At 34.9% G+C, this 14,112-nt stretch overlaps 1 protein-coding gene across 3 annotated transcripts in view; it reads right to left on the minus strand.

Annotated features, from left to right (window-relative positions):
- The window catches only part of LOC107094958 (ALK tyrosine kinase receptor-like), a 506,212-nt gene that overhangs the window by 117,602 nt on the left and 374,498 nt on the right, over positions 1 to 14,112 (minus strand). For all 3 annotated transcript variants that reach the window (XM_015390903.1, XM_015390895.1, XM_015390885.1), the window contains one exon: positions 297 to 430. In XM_015390903.1, coding sequence (XP_015246389.1) covers positions 297 to 430 — 134 coding nt within the window. The remainder of the gene's footprint in view (positions 1 to 296; positions 431 to 14,112) is intronic.

The following is a 14,112-nucleotide window of genomic DNA, read 5'->3' on the forward strand; positions in this document are numbered from 1 at the left end:
GACATGTTTGAGAGGATTTGGGAAAGCTGCAGACATGTGAGACACATTTAGTGAATGCACACATACACACATAAAGAGAGGACAAAAAAACCCGGATATCAGGTTTACATTTTCTTTTAGATCAACTTATGTTTATGTATTTTGCAAAAGACAACTGTCATTAAATAAATTTTATTAAACTGAATCCTGAAGTAAATTAGTTTTGAGTCCTTAAGTTAGTTTCCAAACTTTGCTACTGAAGTTTGGTAAAGATCAACACTTTTTAAATTGGAATCCAGGCTATTTTTTGTACTTACTCATGGTGCAATTGGTGGTGAAGTGAGGTTCAATGGTAGCAGTATCATCATGAGGGATTCGCTGGTCGTAGCTGGTTGAGATCCGAAAAGGTGATCCTCCACTCGTTCCCATGGTGAGGTGGACCACTGCCCAGCTGCCGAGGAGAGAAAGTAGGAGTAGGGTCAGTGCAATGAGCAGACACCAGGGCTGACAGAAACAGCGACAGCATCGTGGAGCATTCGGTGTTAGCATGGTCTGGGTCGGCTCAGTGGGAGCTCCTGGAGTCAGCGAGGCAGGACTGTCCAGAGCTTCCCTGGAAGCCATCACAGGAATGTCATGATCCCCTTCCAATTTTGGAGGGTCCCCTTCTTCCTTTGTCTGCTGAAGCATAGCCCACCTCAAAAGATGGCTTTTAAGATAATCCAGCTTTCAGGTAGCAATATGTGCCTGGAATTGAAAAGGTAAAATGTCGGCAGGTGTGCAGCCAGGAATCAACACCACGACTCTAAAGTTTCTAATGTGTTAGAGAGCTGCTGTCCTGCACTGAATGCCGTCCTCCCTCACCAGTACCAGGCTTTGTGCACTTCTACTGCCTCTAATTTTATTAAGCAAATTGCGTTGATTTTTCCCTGCCTCCGAACTCATCAACAATCCCTCTCTCACTCTCTTCCTTCCTGTTTTTCTCCTCCCCCCATCTGCTTTCACTTCAAGTTTTATTTGTGTTTCAGGACACTTTAACTGGGTCAAAAATGGGGATGGTGGCAAACACAAGATAAAATTATTTCTTATGGTTATTTTGGAAAAAAAAAAGTTAAGGCAAAAACAACCACTTGAATTTATTTTATGATTTCCATCTATGTAAAATGTAAGCAATGTAACAATGTATTCGCAGTGATGTTGCTGTGCCATTTTTATTTTCTGTATTTTGGATTTAGTTGGGATTACCTGCAGGTAATTGTGCTTTCAAAAATTACTAAAGGCAGAAAAAAAAGAAAACGAAGAGGGAATTAATTCTGAAACACTCGTGCGTTAACCTGCTAAATATGCAAAAACAGTAATACAGTAGTTATAAAAAACTAAACCTCCTTTGAAATGAGAGGTTTCTGTATAAGAAGAATCTGATGACATTTTATCAGAGAAAACCAAGGTAGAGAGATCAAACACAGCCATCAGCACAAGTATACTAGCTATTAAGCACAGTGGTGGAGGAGTAATGATCTGGATTTGTTTATCTGAACACTTCGCTCTTTGGCAGATAAAACTAGTTTCAAGAGAGTACAGATCTCTTCCATCCGGCATTACTTCTCTTAACGGTGACCATTGAATCTTGGAACATCAGTGTTATCGTATTTATAAAAAAGTAAATATTTATCTTTAAAGACCAGATTTATTTTTATAAGTGATACAAAACAACAAAGGGAATAGATATGATAGTGTTTCCCTTTTTTAAGGGACTTTAACAAGCTTCAAAATGCTTCGTACTATTACACTGGGAGAATTTAACATGACCCAACATTTCAATTATGAGGAGCGTGCTGGGAAATAGGAACCTGCCTGCGTTTGTTGTGGAGCTTATTTTATGCTTTGTTAGTCTAGCAAATAGGAATGCACACTCATATACAAACGGGCTGTGATTTTTTTGTTTCTTATTTCCCAAACGTCTAAGCTTCAAATCAACATTTCTACCTTCTCCATATTCTTCCCAGCTGCTCTCACCTCTGCCTTGTTTTGCTTTTCCTCACTTTTATCCTAGCTTAGAGCAGAGGGAGGATTCTGCAGCACCCAAATGCTTTTATAGTAAGTGAAGCCCCTCTGCAGTGTTGGACCCGCTCCCTGATATACCCCATAATAGGAAGCAAATTAAACCACGACTAGAATGAGTGCTGATACAGTCTCTGTAATAACTTTAAGAGTAATAAATCTTGCACATGCTGTTATTGAAACCACAATCAGTTAAGCCCCAGGTCAAACTGTAGAAAAAAAGCTCTTCCTGAGTTAAACTATTGCATTGAGGTAAAAAAAAAAAAGATATACGAGTAAGTTTATAAGAAATATAAAACAAAGTGGGAGACAAAATGAAGATATGATTAATTTAAAATCAACAGCAATTAGAAATTTAACCTCAGTCTAATAAATCCGCTCCAGTCCTGGGATTTTACATTATTTTAATGGCTTTTAATGCTTATATTTCTTCAGGCATTTACAGCACTGATTAGCAGAGTTGACAAAGAGCATATTTAAACATTTTTAACATCAAAGTATTAATTAGACCAGTGAAGCAAGACATGATAGCCTTAAATCTATACAAATGAATAAAAAAAAGGAATTTTAAAGGAGGATGTTAGTATTTCTCATTATGTTCTTTTTGTTTACTCATAGGGCTTGTTGCCTATTCATTTAACCTTTTGTTTTAGATGCTGTTTCGGTTTATTCCAGGTTTTTAAAGAAAATAAAATTTTATGACAAAAAAAACAAAAAAAAAACAGCAATGGCCACCAGTCTTTTTCTTCTTTTCTTTGCCCATTTGACAGATTTAATTTGATAATGCTTTTTATTTCTGCTCCCTCAGTACTCAGCTCTGGCTAATGTCTGGCATTTCATTTTCATTTGCTGTGTTTTCTTGTTAGTGAGGATGTGGGATGCTTGTGTCCTAACCACATTAAAGCTTATTTGTCTTGTGTGTTCTGGTTTATATTAGCTGAAGGCCCCATTTGTAAGGACAAACAGCATATATGAGAAAGAGAGGAAAAAAAGTATTCTCCAAGGTTAGAAGAGAGCTTGACAGAGATGTTGGATGAAAGTCACATAAAAAGGAATTTAGAAAGTTGTTAGATATTAGCCACTTAGTCCTTCAAAACAATTACATTTTTTTTAAATAATAATTACAAACAGATATTATTAAAGTAAGATACTGGTATAATCAGTAATTATTTGCTGTAAGTGATGTGCAACAAAGAAAAATATGTTTTTTTTAAGTTGTGTGTGAAACTAATGTAGGAACTTAGTAAAAGTCAAACATTTGTGGCAAAAGCATTCTTGTTTCAGCTTCACATTGGATGTTTCAATGAGAAAGTTAATACTGATGCTAAGTTTAGTGAAATGCATAGACTTGTTTATTAACCCAAAAAAGTAATAGCTGATGATCCACACATTTTAGCGTAGTTGTCTGGGAAGAGGCTTGTATGCAATATTATTAGAGCAATTTTAAAAAGCCAATTTTTGCAGTAAAACTCAATATTTTAACTAATTTAACACCAGAGCTAATGTGAAATTTTCAAGGGGAGCTTCTTCACCCTGAAGCAGTAGCTTCTGGTGAACAGCACATCTTAGCTGAATCTTAAAGACGTAATATAATTTTCTTTTTCTTTTTAAGTTTAATCACCTAGATGTTCATTTATTTTTTTTGTTTATCATAGGAAAGCAAATCAAATGATGAGAGAAATAGTAGAGATAGTTATTAGTAATGTTTCCACTGCTAAAGAGAACTGAACAAGGTTTCCGTCATCGACTGGATCATCTGAAACCATGAAACATGTTTGCGTGCACCGATGGCTGACTTCTCTGGTTGTACAATTTTTAATGTATAACCTGAAATAGGATTGGAGATTGAGAAGTTCTGACGACAGCATTGTGTCTTTTTTCTAAAACAAATCTGTAGAAAATCAGTGAGTAATTTGATTACTAACATTGATATTGCGTATCGTCTTCAAGGTTTTTAACTGTTTATGACTGAAATGTTTAAACCAATGCTGTATAAAACGAAAGTGAAAACTTAACTCTTTCCAGTCCTTTAAGATATTTCATAAATAAGAAGAATAAATTAATAAATGTACTTAAAGAGATATATAACTTTTCACTGAAAAATATGTTTAATTTTTTTTTTTTTTTTACCTTTAATGACTAAAACATGTTTTTTATTAGTAGAACTAAAACTGTTAAACTTCAGAGTATGATGTATGAACACAAACAAAATCATGAAAAGATCCCACTGTACAGTACAGTATTATATTCATTTTTTAAAACTATGTCACTTATTCTGTTATTTTTATACACTTTTTAAGGTCCACATTTGTGTGACGACTTTTGCTATAATCTTTTGCTGCTGTAACACCCTAATTTCCCCAGTGTGGGACAATAAAGGGATTTTCTATTCTATTCTATTCTATTCTATTCTATTCTATTCTATTCTATTCTATTCTATTCTATTCTATTCTATTCTATTCATATTTCAAAGTCCAAAGACCTGAAAATACTGACTATATTCATTATTTACTTATGCACACATATGTGTGGAAAGATAAGAATGAAAACTGTCTAGGTTTTTTGTGTTTTGTAAAGTAGAACTAACACTTTGAACAATAAATAACAAAAGGCTGACAAGGACAGGAAAATAAGGAGCAGCAGGATTATAAAAAAACAAACAAAAACACTGCAAGTACAGCATAATACAAGTAGAAGGTTAATGTTGTACCAGGTATAAGATTCTTTTTTAATGCTCATAACTGCATTTCACTCAACACATTTCTCATATACATTTGGAAAAAGCCCATAAATCTCACTAATGTATTCCTTTCAGGGATGTTGACTTTCTGATGGCAAACAAGGTTGATCTTGCTCTTGAAAATCTGATTTAACAAGGAATTTTCTATTAAACCCTTCATAATAACCCAACCTTTGTTGAGCAAATGCTAGCAAACATCAACCTTTGAGGAACTAGGTCTGAGGCATTGGTTTCCAATCTGTCTGTGTGATATAATCTGTCTGTAATCTGTGTGGATCTGCTCCAATATCCCCTCCTAGTAAGACATGTGAAAAACTGCTCCCTAACAACGACCAGTACCTGATGGCTGAACAGCCTTAACAACCTCCTTTTGATGGAAAGAAGCAGAGATTCTGCTCTAACTTCCTCCTGAAAACAAATCTTTTATTTTGTCTCTAACGGTCATTTAAAGCAGCTTATAGTTGGAGTCTTAATCTTTCAGTCAATACCAACAGCCCATGAAGGTTGGGATTTTTAACCAAGCTGAGAAAATTTATAGTTTCACCTTTCGGCTCAGTAGGGACAGTGTCCACAAAGCTGCTGTCGTTTCCATAATATGACCATTAGTTTTGCTTTGGTTCTTCCCTCACTAACCTACAACACCAATAGACTTAAGGTAGTTATTATTTATTAAGGGGGTAATCCAATTTTTTCTGCCTCAACATCCCGGACCCAGAGTTACACCAGTACAGCTAATATATAACTACATACTTCAGACATCCTTCTGATTTAGAAGTAAGAGCGATTAAAGCCGTTTGGGATATACCATGCAATCCTTGGAGAAAAAGTTAAAGGATTTAATAAAAGGAGGAGCCGTTCTTGTGGTGCAAATACCTCTCTCCTTTTAGGCCTGAGAGTACCTTCACCTAAGATTCCCTTTTGTATAGAGATAATTTGGATTTATAATTTTTGTCATTTGTAAAATGTTGTGCATAACTCCAAGTACCTATAATGTATTTCTACAATAATTATGAATACAAAATAAAAATAAACACAAATATGATAGTTTCAAATTCAAAAAGGTTCCTATGCATACAAACCTAATTTATGCACATACACCACATAAAACATTAGGACAAAACGACAGTTACACACAAATCAAATTATGAGTGCCCAGAGTTTTTTTTTAAACATTTTTCATGCTTTCAGAGAGCTCCCAGATTCGGGTATACATGGTGCGTTTAAATGCTGGTGAATAGGTGGTTCATATGAGGTTTGTTGAGTCAACCTTTTTTAGATGATTTTTTTAATGAAAAATTATATATTCTTGGAAGCCCTCAGTTAGAAGACATACACTTACATTTACCTTTTGCTATTCTATGGTTGTTTATATCTTTGGACCACATTTGAAAGCCAAATCCAATTGAGACAGAAGAGCTACATCTACTGCATGTTAAGAACCTATTTATCTTATAATAGTTTCAGTGCTCCAGAAAGGGTTTTGAAATGAAATTATTTCCATTCGTTCCTGTCTTTAAAGGTTTCCCTGTTTGTTTTTATGGCAGATTGTGAGCAGCTCAGATATTTGTGACATCTTGGAATAAACTCATTGGCCACTATTAGCTGTTTAACATGTAATAGAAAAAAACAACCTCTTCAAGAGAAAGGTGAAGGATTCAGATCTGAACACTGTGTTTGAAAAAGAATGGTTTAGAAAATGAGCTGAGGCCAACCTACAGATTCACAATGAAAAAAAATATTTCAATGCATGGAACAAATATTGCATTGGAAGCCTATGGCTGGTTTATTGAGAAAATGTGTTCAGTAAATGCTGTTTTTCAGGCATTTTAGACCAGCTGGGAGGGATGAATGAATGGATAGATGGACAGATGGANTAGCCATCAATACTTACTCCAAGATTAAATAATTGATCACTTTAAACACTCAACTAGACTAAGATAAACAGTTGATTTCTCAACCACCGACCTGCTTCACATTTGCTCCATTATTCTGCTCCACTCTTTGAACTGGAGGGGTACTAGAAATGCATTACTCCATAAAGAATTCTATTATATCTATTTATCAAAGGAAATAAAAACCACAGTAACAGTTAATAATGAGTGGGAGTGAAAAATACTGTTTTTCAAGCATGTTATGTTATTTTATCAGTATGAAAAAACAACTAGGAGCAGTCTGCGGAAGCGTAATGCATTCCCCAAAGAAAGAAAAATCAGACAACTTATCTCATAATTACAGTATCAGAATAAATATAATCAGTTTAAAGTTGCAATATTAAATATGATAATATTAAATATAACACCATTGCAAGTGATCACTAATATGCCAATAATAAATTAATTCTTATGTTTCTGAACAACGTTACATGCAAAATTATTTAAACTAAACTTTTTAAACAAGTATGCAGTTTTACTAAAATGTACAGTACAGGTATGTATTCATGTATGGTATTAATAACGAAAAGGATACTAAGAGGAAAAAAGTTCAGGATCTCAGAAAAGTTGAGGATGATGCTCGATGTTACATTGTACCCTTTTAAAAAGAGGTTTTCTTATGTTTATTTCAGCCTAGTTTTGGCTTCTTCTTTAAAAGGTTTTGAATCATTAATACCATTTGAATATCATGCTGCTTATTTGTGTAAAGATTCAGTTACATGCATTTTACAATGTTAAGTCATTACAGCCTGGGATCAGTGAATTCTTCATATCTACATTACTAATATTTGCAATGTTCAATTTCTTTGGACAGACCTATAAAAACTAAGGAGCTTCATTTGCCTTCCCACCCAGCTATGGGTGTCTGGTGCCTCCCCTGATCTTAGATGCATCTCTTCTTCAACACACCTGATTCTAAAAGGCTCAATTCCCCCATTTACTGCAGCTCAGCAGAGGCATGGTAAAGGGTGACTCAGTTGATTCAGATGTATTAAAAATGTGGTGCATCAAAACGTTGCAGCATAGTAGGTCTGAGGACCGGACCTTAGCACCCCTTTCTTAGCTCAACCAGAGTAACTTTAATAACCAGAGGCAGTTTTGCTATCTACCTCAGTGGGAATTGAAAAAATAAGAACCAAAGGAAGCCAACTGGCATATTTACTGTTTAGATTTTGATGGTTCAGAGTGTTTAGATGTTATTAATTACATTTTGTTTGGGAGACTATTGTGGGTTTGTGGAAAAGACCGGAGTGACGAGGAAAGTTGCAAATTTTTTGACCAAAAAGGAACTTAAAGGGAGAATGTCTGCATGTCTGCAGGCAGGCAACAAAGTTCAACTGCAGCACAAAACACCAGGGGAAAAGTGCAGCAGATCCAGTGATAAATGCAGAGAGAGTGGAAACAAAAAAAAAAAAAGCTGAAACGGGTGCAGACAATAGGAGACAATGAGTGCTAACAGGTGAGGGGAATTACTAATAGGAATAGGAAGAGATTAAAAAAACATTCAAAACATATTGAATATAAAATGATCCACAACTAAAAAAGAAGCTGAAGTTGATATCTAAGAAGTGGATCCTGACAGAATTTAACATAATGTTAATAGAGAACTAAGAAATTAGCAAAACAACAAGAACAATTTAACTTATAAGAACCACAATAAAACATATTTAGAACCTGGTTATCAATGACTAAAAAAGAAAAGGATTCTAATCTAAAAGAATAACTGAGTATGGAGATAAGACTTTAATATATGGGAGACCACAACTGACAAAGATACTGAGAATAAATCACCGGAATATAAACAAAATGTGCAAAAAAAACCAAAAACAAAATAAAGATAACACATGATAATAAGAGGAATGAGAACAAATTAAAGAACTTATAAAAAGTGATATTTCAACATAGAGCATTTAGGAAGAGCAGCCAAAGTCAAAGACACTAGATGACAATTGTTTACTTTTAGAAATACTTAAAAATTTCAGCTGCTTAGGATAAGGGGTTCCTCATTGTGGATATATATTTTTTCTTCTACTGATGCCCATTATGCAGCTGCAGCAACCTTGAAGCTACAGCCACCTCTTCAAACAAGACAAATCCAAACAGAGCTCCTGTATGACTAAAATTATTCCTGTCAGGAAGAATGAGTCATTTCCAGGATTAATGATGATGATATCCTAAATCACTGTGGAGCAGAGAAGCATGGACCCTGTGTGCGCTTTTATGTTTCTGACAAAGTAATTGGTAAATTCTTCACTTCCCTTGTGAAGGACAAGAAAAATACCTATTATTAGCAGACCGCTTTTTCATGGAATCTATTTTTTTTTTGTTTATCACAAAAATGAATCATTGTACAATTTATGTCAAACTTTAAAAAACTTATTTTATATGCAGTTCTTTAATTCTATTATATGCTAAAAGTAAATACCCAGAAAAACAAAACACTAATCCATATTAGCATGTGCTGTTATAAAGTATTAACATGATGTCCATCCCACACATATCAACTAGAGTTAGAATGCTTAAAAAAGATGTTAATGATTTTAATGGAAAAAATAAAACATGAAGTTATAAAGACAGCAAAACAGAAGGGAATGAAACCAAACCGAAACAGAAATAGAAGTATGCAAAAAAGGGCACCCCCCCAAAAAAACAACAACAACAAAAAAACAAACAAAAACAGAGCATTTTGCATAGAATAATAATAAAAAAAAATTTAGATATGGTGTCATTTGTATGAACACAACAACTGGTTTACAAAAATCTAATTCTAAATGCAAAGGCAAACCATAAGTATATATGTTTAGTATGTGTAAAATCGGTCCTTGATCCACTATCCAGCAGGTTTTAGAGGTTTCCCTTGCGCCTGCACTGCTGGTTTTCATTGATAGCTGATTAACAGGCTTTTGCTGAACTGCAATAATCAGAATCAGCTGTGCTAAAGTCGAGGAACCTCTAAAACCTGCAGGACAGCGGCCCTTAAGGACCGACTTTGGCCATCCCTGTGTAACATTAAAGAATTGTGAAATCACAATCAAGGATCTCACTACTTTCTCATAATGATTTGAATTCAAGCTGTAATTGAATGAATTGAGTGTAGATTTTCTGGTTTAAAGGTACCAAGATATTCTTATGGTTATTCTCACCCAATTAGTTTTATGTGTCTTATGCAAGAAAGAAAGACAACTGCATCTACAGCTTGCCTGCTAGAGGACTTGCATCCAATGGAAAAATGTCTTCATATGAATCTTTTTCACTCACAACATTCATGAATGCCAAATGAAATCATCCCTTTTACTTAGGGAAAAAAAATCTGCCCTGCTTACAGGATACACAAACATAGAAACAAAAGACATCTTCAACCAAAAGTGATTTCTTTGAAGGCCACGCTGTCATGAAGAAAGTGTCTACAAAACCAGATAAAATGACATCCCTTTCTTGTGTGTTTGACATTTTGCTGCGAGGCAGAGTTGCAGAATCATCACCTACGGAAAGGGAAAACATGTCGAGATCTATCCCACTTATATCCAGTCACAATCATCCCTGCTCTCCGTGAACATTTCATTTTCTTGTAGTTTCCACCCTTGTCTTTGCTTCATAACTCTTTCCCATTGATCATACGAGTTGGTTTCCTCTCGGAGCTTCACAATCAGTTCTGTTATTCCGCCCCCATCCCATATGGCTCAGAATAATTCAGAGGTTGCAGCTCCTCAGTGGGAGAGCTCTTTAATGACACTGCACTGATTGAAATATCACACCAGCCGTTAGGTGGGAAGTTACAGGGTTGGGGCTTTAAGGTAGCATAAAAATGAGAGGATGCATTCTTTTCAAAGAATAATAGAGGATATCATTTGACTCAATTCAGTGTTGCAAAGCAAGGCTCCTGGCATTCATTTAGATGCAGTTCATTCTTCAGAGAAACATTGACTAATCATCAGCTAACATCTTCAAGTTCAACTTGCAAATACTGAACAAAACTGCATATAAATTATTTGAAGTTTTCTGCTGTACCTTACAAGGCCCATAAAGTATGCAAGATCTCCATGAATTACCAGATTCAGTAATGAAAACGTTGCTGCTTTACTCTGCTGAGTTATTAAGGAGATGAAAGGTATGGAGGAAGTTGGGTGGCAGTGGGGTGGGGGTGGGGGGGTAGGATCACATGGCTACTTGCACTTTTTAATTATGACCCAAACTCAATTACTTTGCAACCTGGTAGTTTAGAGAGACGGGAAATTGCTCCAATAGAGTGACAGCGCTTGTGATTAAAGCATGTTCTCTTTGCATAAAAGATAAATAATAAAAAGATGCAGCTGAAGCTCTGAACGCACAGGAAATGAACGATAGCTGGGAACAATGGAGAACAGTCAATTTTCTCTAATTGACTTATTCGTCATGTGCCACCAGGCCACATCACATGTTAGATGTTCGGCTAGCATGTAGATGTGAAGGGAAAATGCTCTTTTTTAACAGCAGAATAGGCAGAAGTGCATACTGCAGATAAAAGAAACAGAATAGAATCTATGTAACAACAGATCTAAATTGTAAGAAGCTATTTTTCCTTAAAGAACTCTTGGTTGTATTTTGGGATTCCCTGACTGGCTACCCAGTATGCACTCATGGAAATATTTCACCCAAATTTTAAGATCTACGTATATATATCAGATAAAAAATCCCCATTATTATTTTAACACAAAGTTATAAAAATATCTTTATGTATTTGAAATAAATACACTAATTAGTATTAATTTTATGGAAGTTTGCTACAGTTGCTCTGAAGTGCTAACCACATCAACAAACACAACATATTCAAAAAGTGCCAAAATATGTTCAGAAACAAAAACATTTTCAAACATACAACATAGAAAAATTAATTCCATGTCATTTGAGAGGGAAATGTATATATTCTAGATTAAAAAAAAAATTATTTTGTTAATCTTAAATAAATCACATATCTGTCCGCAGATTGAAATACTTTAAATGCAAAATCAAATACTAACAGAAAGCTTTGCAAACCAACCATGTTTAAAACTATTCATGAACTTTCATGTTACAACCTTAATTCACTATTAAACCATTTTGGTTTTTGTATTTTACAGCTTGACTCAGAGCTGACTATTTGTAGACATGCAGAATCCAGATATTTCTAAAACAGGTGATGCGATAAATATCTTTCAATCTGTAAACTATTATAAAGTTATTTTCAGAACTTATGAGACTTCCAATACTTCATCCAACCACAGTAAAAGCCATTGCCCAAAATTTAGACAACATGGAATGGGGTAGAGCCATCCTAAGATTGCGGCAATTAATCAATCTGTGTCAGTAATTCATAAAGGAGGCCGTTAGAGAAGTAAAACCATATAAAGTAATAAAACATCAAGTTTGTGCAAAAGTCGAGTTGCAAAACCAAGCAGATATCTGATTAAAATCCAAGCATCCCTTCTAGTAGTTATTCTGACCACTGTCACTTGGGAAAGTTTTCCTTACGAAGACACAAGCGAGTTCTTTAGGTCATGTTTAAAAGGATTTAAAACATATTACTTCCTAAAAGCAACTCTATAACTCAGACATGTACCTAATTATTTCCATTGCAAATACCAATGCACTTTTATTACATCTTAAGCTCACCTTTCAGTGTTTAAGCTGGATTTTAAAATAGCATTGCATCACATTAATAGGTTGGTTCCACTAGAGGGAGCTTTTATGCCACAGCCTCAAACAGTTTGCCCACACTGTAGCCACCTAATCTACTAATAAGGCTTTGTCATGGGGCTTAATGAGCTCAACTTTTAATATCTTTGGGTTTGATGGCTTTAAAACAAGCAGGTTTTATCAATGAAGAATATATAGCAAATCAGTCTTTTATGTTGAAAAAATGTCCTCTTTTTCGATTATAGCTTTAAAAAAATAAATTAGTCACAAACATAACTTTTGAATCTGAGATGTGCGTCTCTCCAAATAGCTCAAAGAGTTGCTATAAATTCCTTACAGCTCTGTTAATTAGGTCTATTTCCTAACACTAGTTAATAGGCTGATCTTTGTTAGAGTAAAACCTTAATACACAAGCATTTCAAAAGAAAAGCAGGGGCATTTTTCATGGTGTAAACTCTTAATGCTCTTTCATGCTAGGGTCTGATTTTAGATGTATGTTTACTGTGTATAAAACGGGAATATGTGAGTCTTATTTACTAAAAAATGTAGTGCCGTTCGGCACATCAAAGTGAGGCTGTCGATGTTTAGATATATTTAAAGCTCTTAAAGAGAGGGTGTTTGGATGAAAGCTTGGAGAGCAGAAATCCATACGAATGCAACATGATTTGGTTTTAATGAAGTCAACCAGCTTAACTAGACATGGACTACACCAGCAAAGGAGTGGTTAAATTACAAAGGCTCTGCTGTGTGTTCTTAGGGAAAAAATTACATTATTTAACTTCATGTATTAAGGATGGACATTATGAAAGAAGGAAATTGTTGAACAATAACTGGCTTAACAACTCAAAATGCTTTTAATGGTGTTTTGATATTTCGTGTGTTTTTTTTCAGCTATTCCGACACTTCAATGCCCAGTTAGTGACATTTCTTAACAATTCAGGCTGCAATTTCTGTTACACTTTAGCAAAGAGCAGATGCACTATATCAAAAATGAACGTTGAAATTAACTATTTCGGTGTTCTTTTGAATGAGGGTAGATCATGTTTTAAAGCAGACAATGGTCCATCGTTAGTCTGGTATATTTAAGTCTCATGTCTTTATTTTCATATTTGATCTGGTCTCCTTAATTAAATTCAGAAAGCATTAGAACCTGTCTAGTTAAAAGCAGACTGCAGACTGTACTTTAGATTACTTACTGCCTATGTTCCCACAGTAATGTTCCTTTTTAATGCTTCCTTTTAATGGCCTTCAATATAAAAGTCTTTTTGAAAACTAGTAAAATATCAAACAACCTAATCTTGTTTGAAAAAAAAGGTTTAAGTTTTAAGTTAAAGATTTATATATATANGATGGATGATGGACACATGGATGGATGGGTGGATGGAGGGAGGGATGGATAAATGGATAATGGAGGGATGGATGGAGGGACAGAGAGATGGATGAATGGATGGATGGATGGATGGATGGATGAATGGAGCAGGGATGGATGGAAGGACGGGGGGATGGATGGATGGAGGGATAGATGGAAGGATGGATCTACAAATAAATTAAAAGAAGGATAAATTGACAGAGGGATGATCTGATGAAAGGTTGAGCAGGATGAGAATATGCAAAATATGTGGACTAAAAGATGGATGAATAAATAGGAAAGAAATGTATACAGGACAGACATATTGATGGCTGAATGAACCCAGAAACCCACAGAATAGGCTTTAAATTCCACTTAATAAAAACAAACCTAACCTCATTATG

This window comes from Cyprinodon variegatus, unplaced genomic scaffold (genome assembly GCF_000732505.1).
Source record: "Cyprinodon variegatus isolate N-32 unplaced genomic scaffold, C_variegatus-1.0 Scaffold21, whole genome shotgun sequence".
Classification (NCBI taxonomy): Eukaryota; Metazoa; Chordata; class Actinopteri; order Cyprinodontiformes; family Cyprinodontidae; genus Cyprinodon; species Cyprinodon variegatus.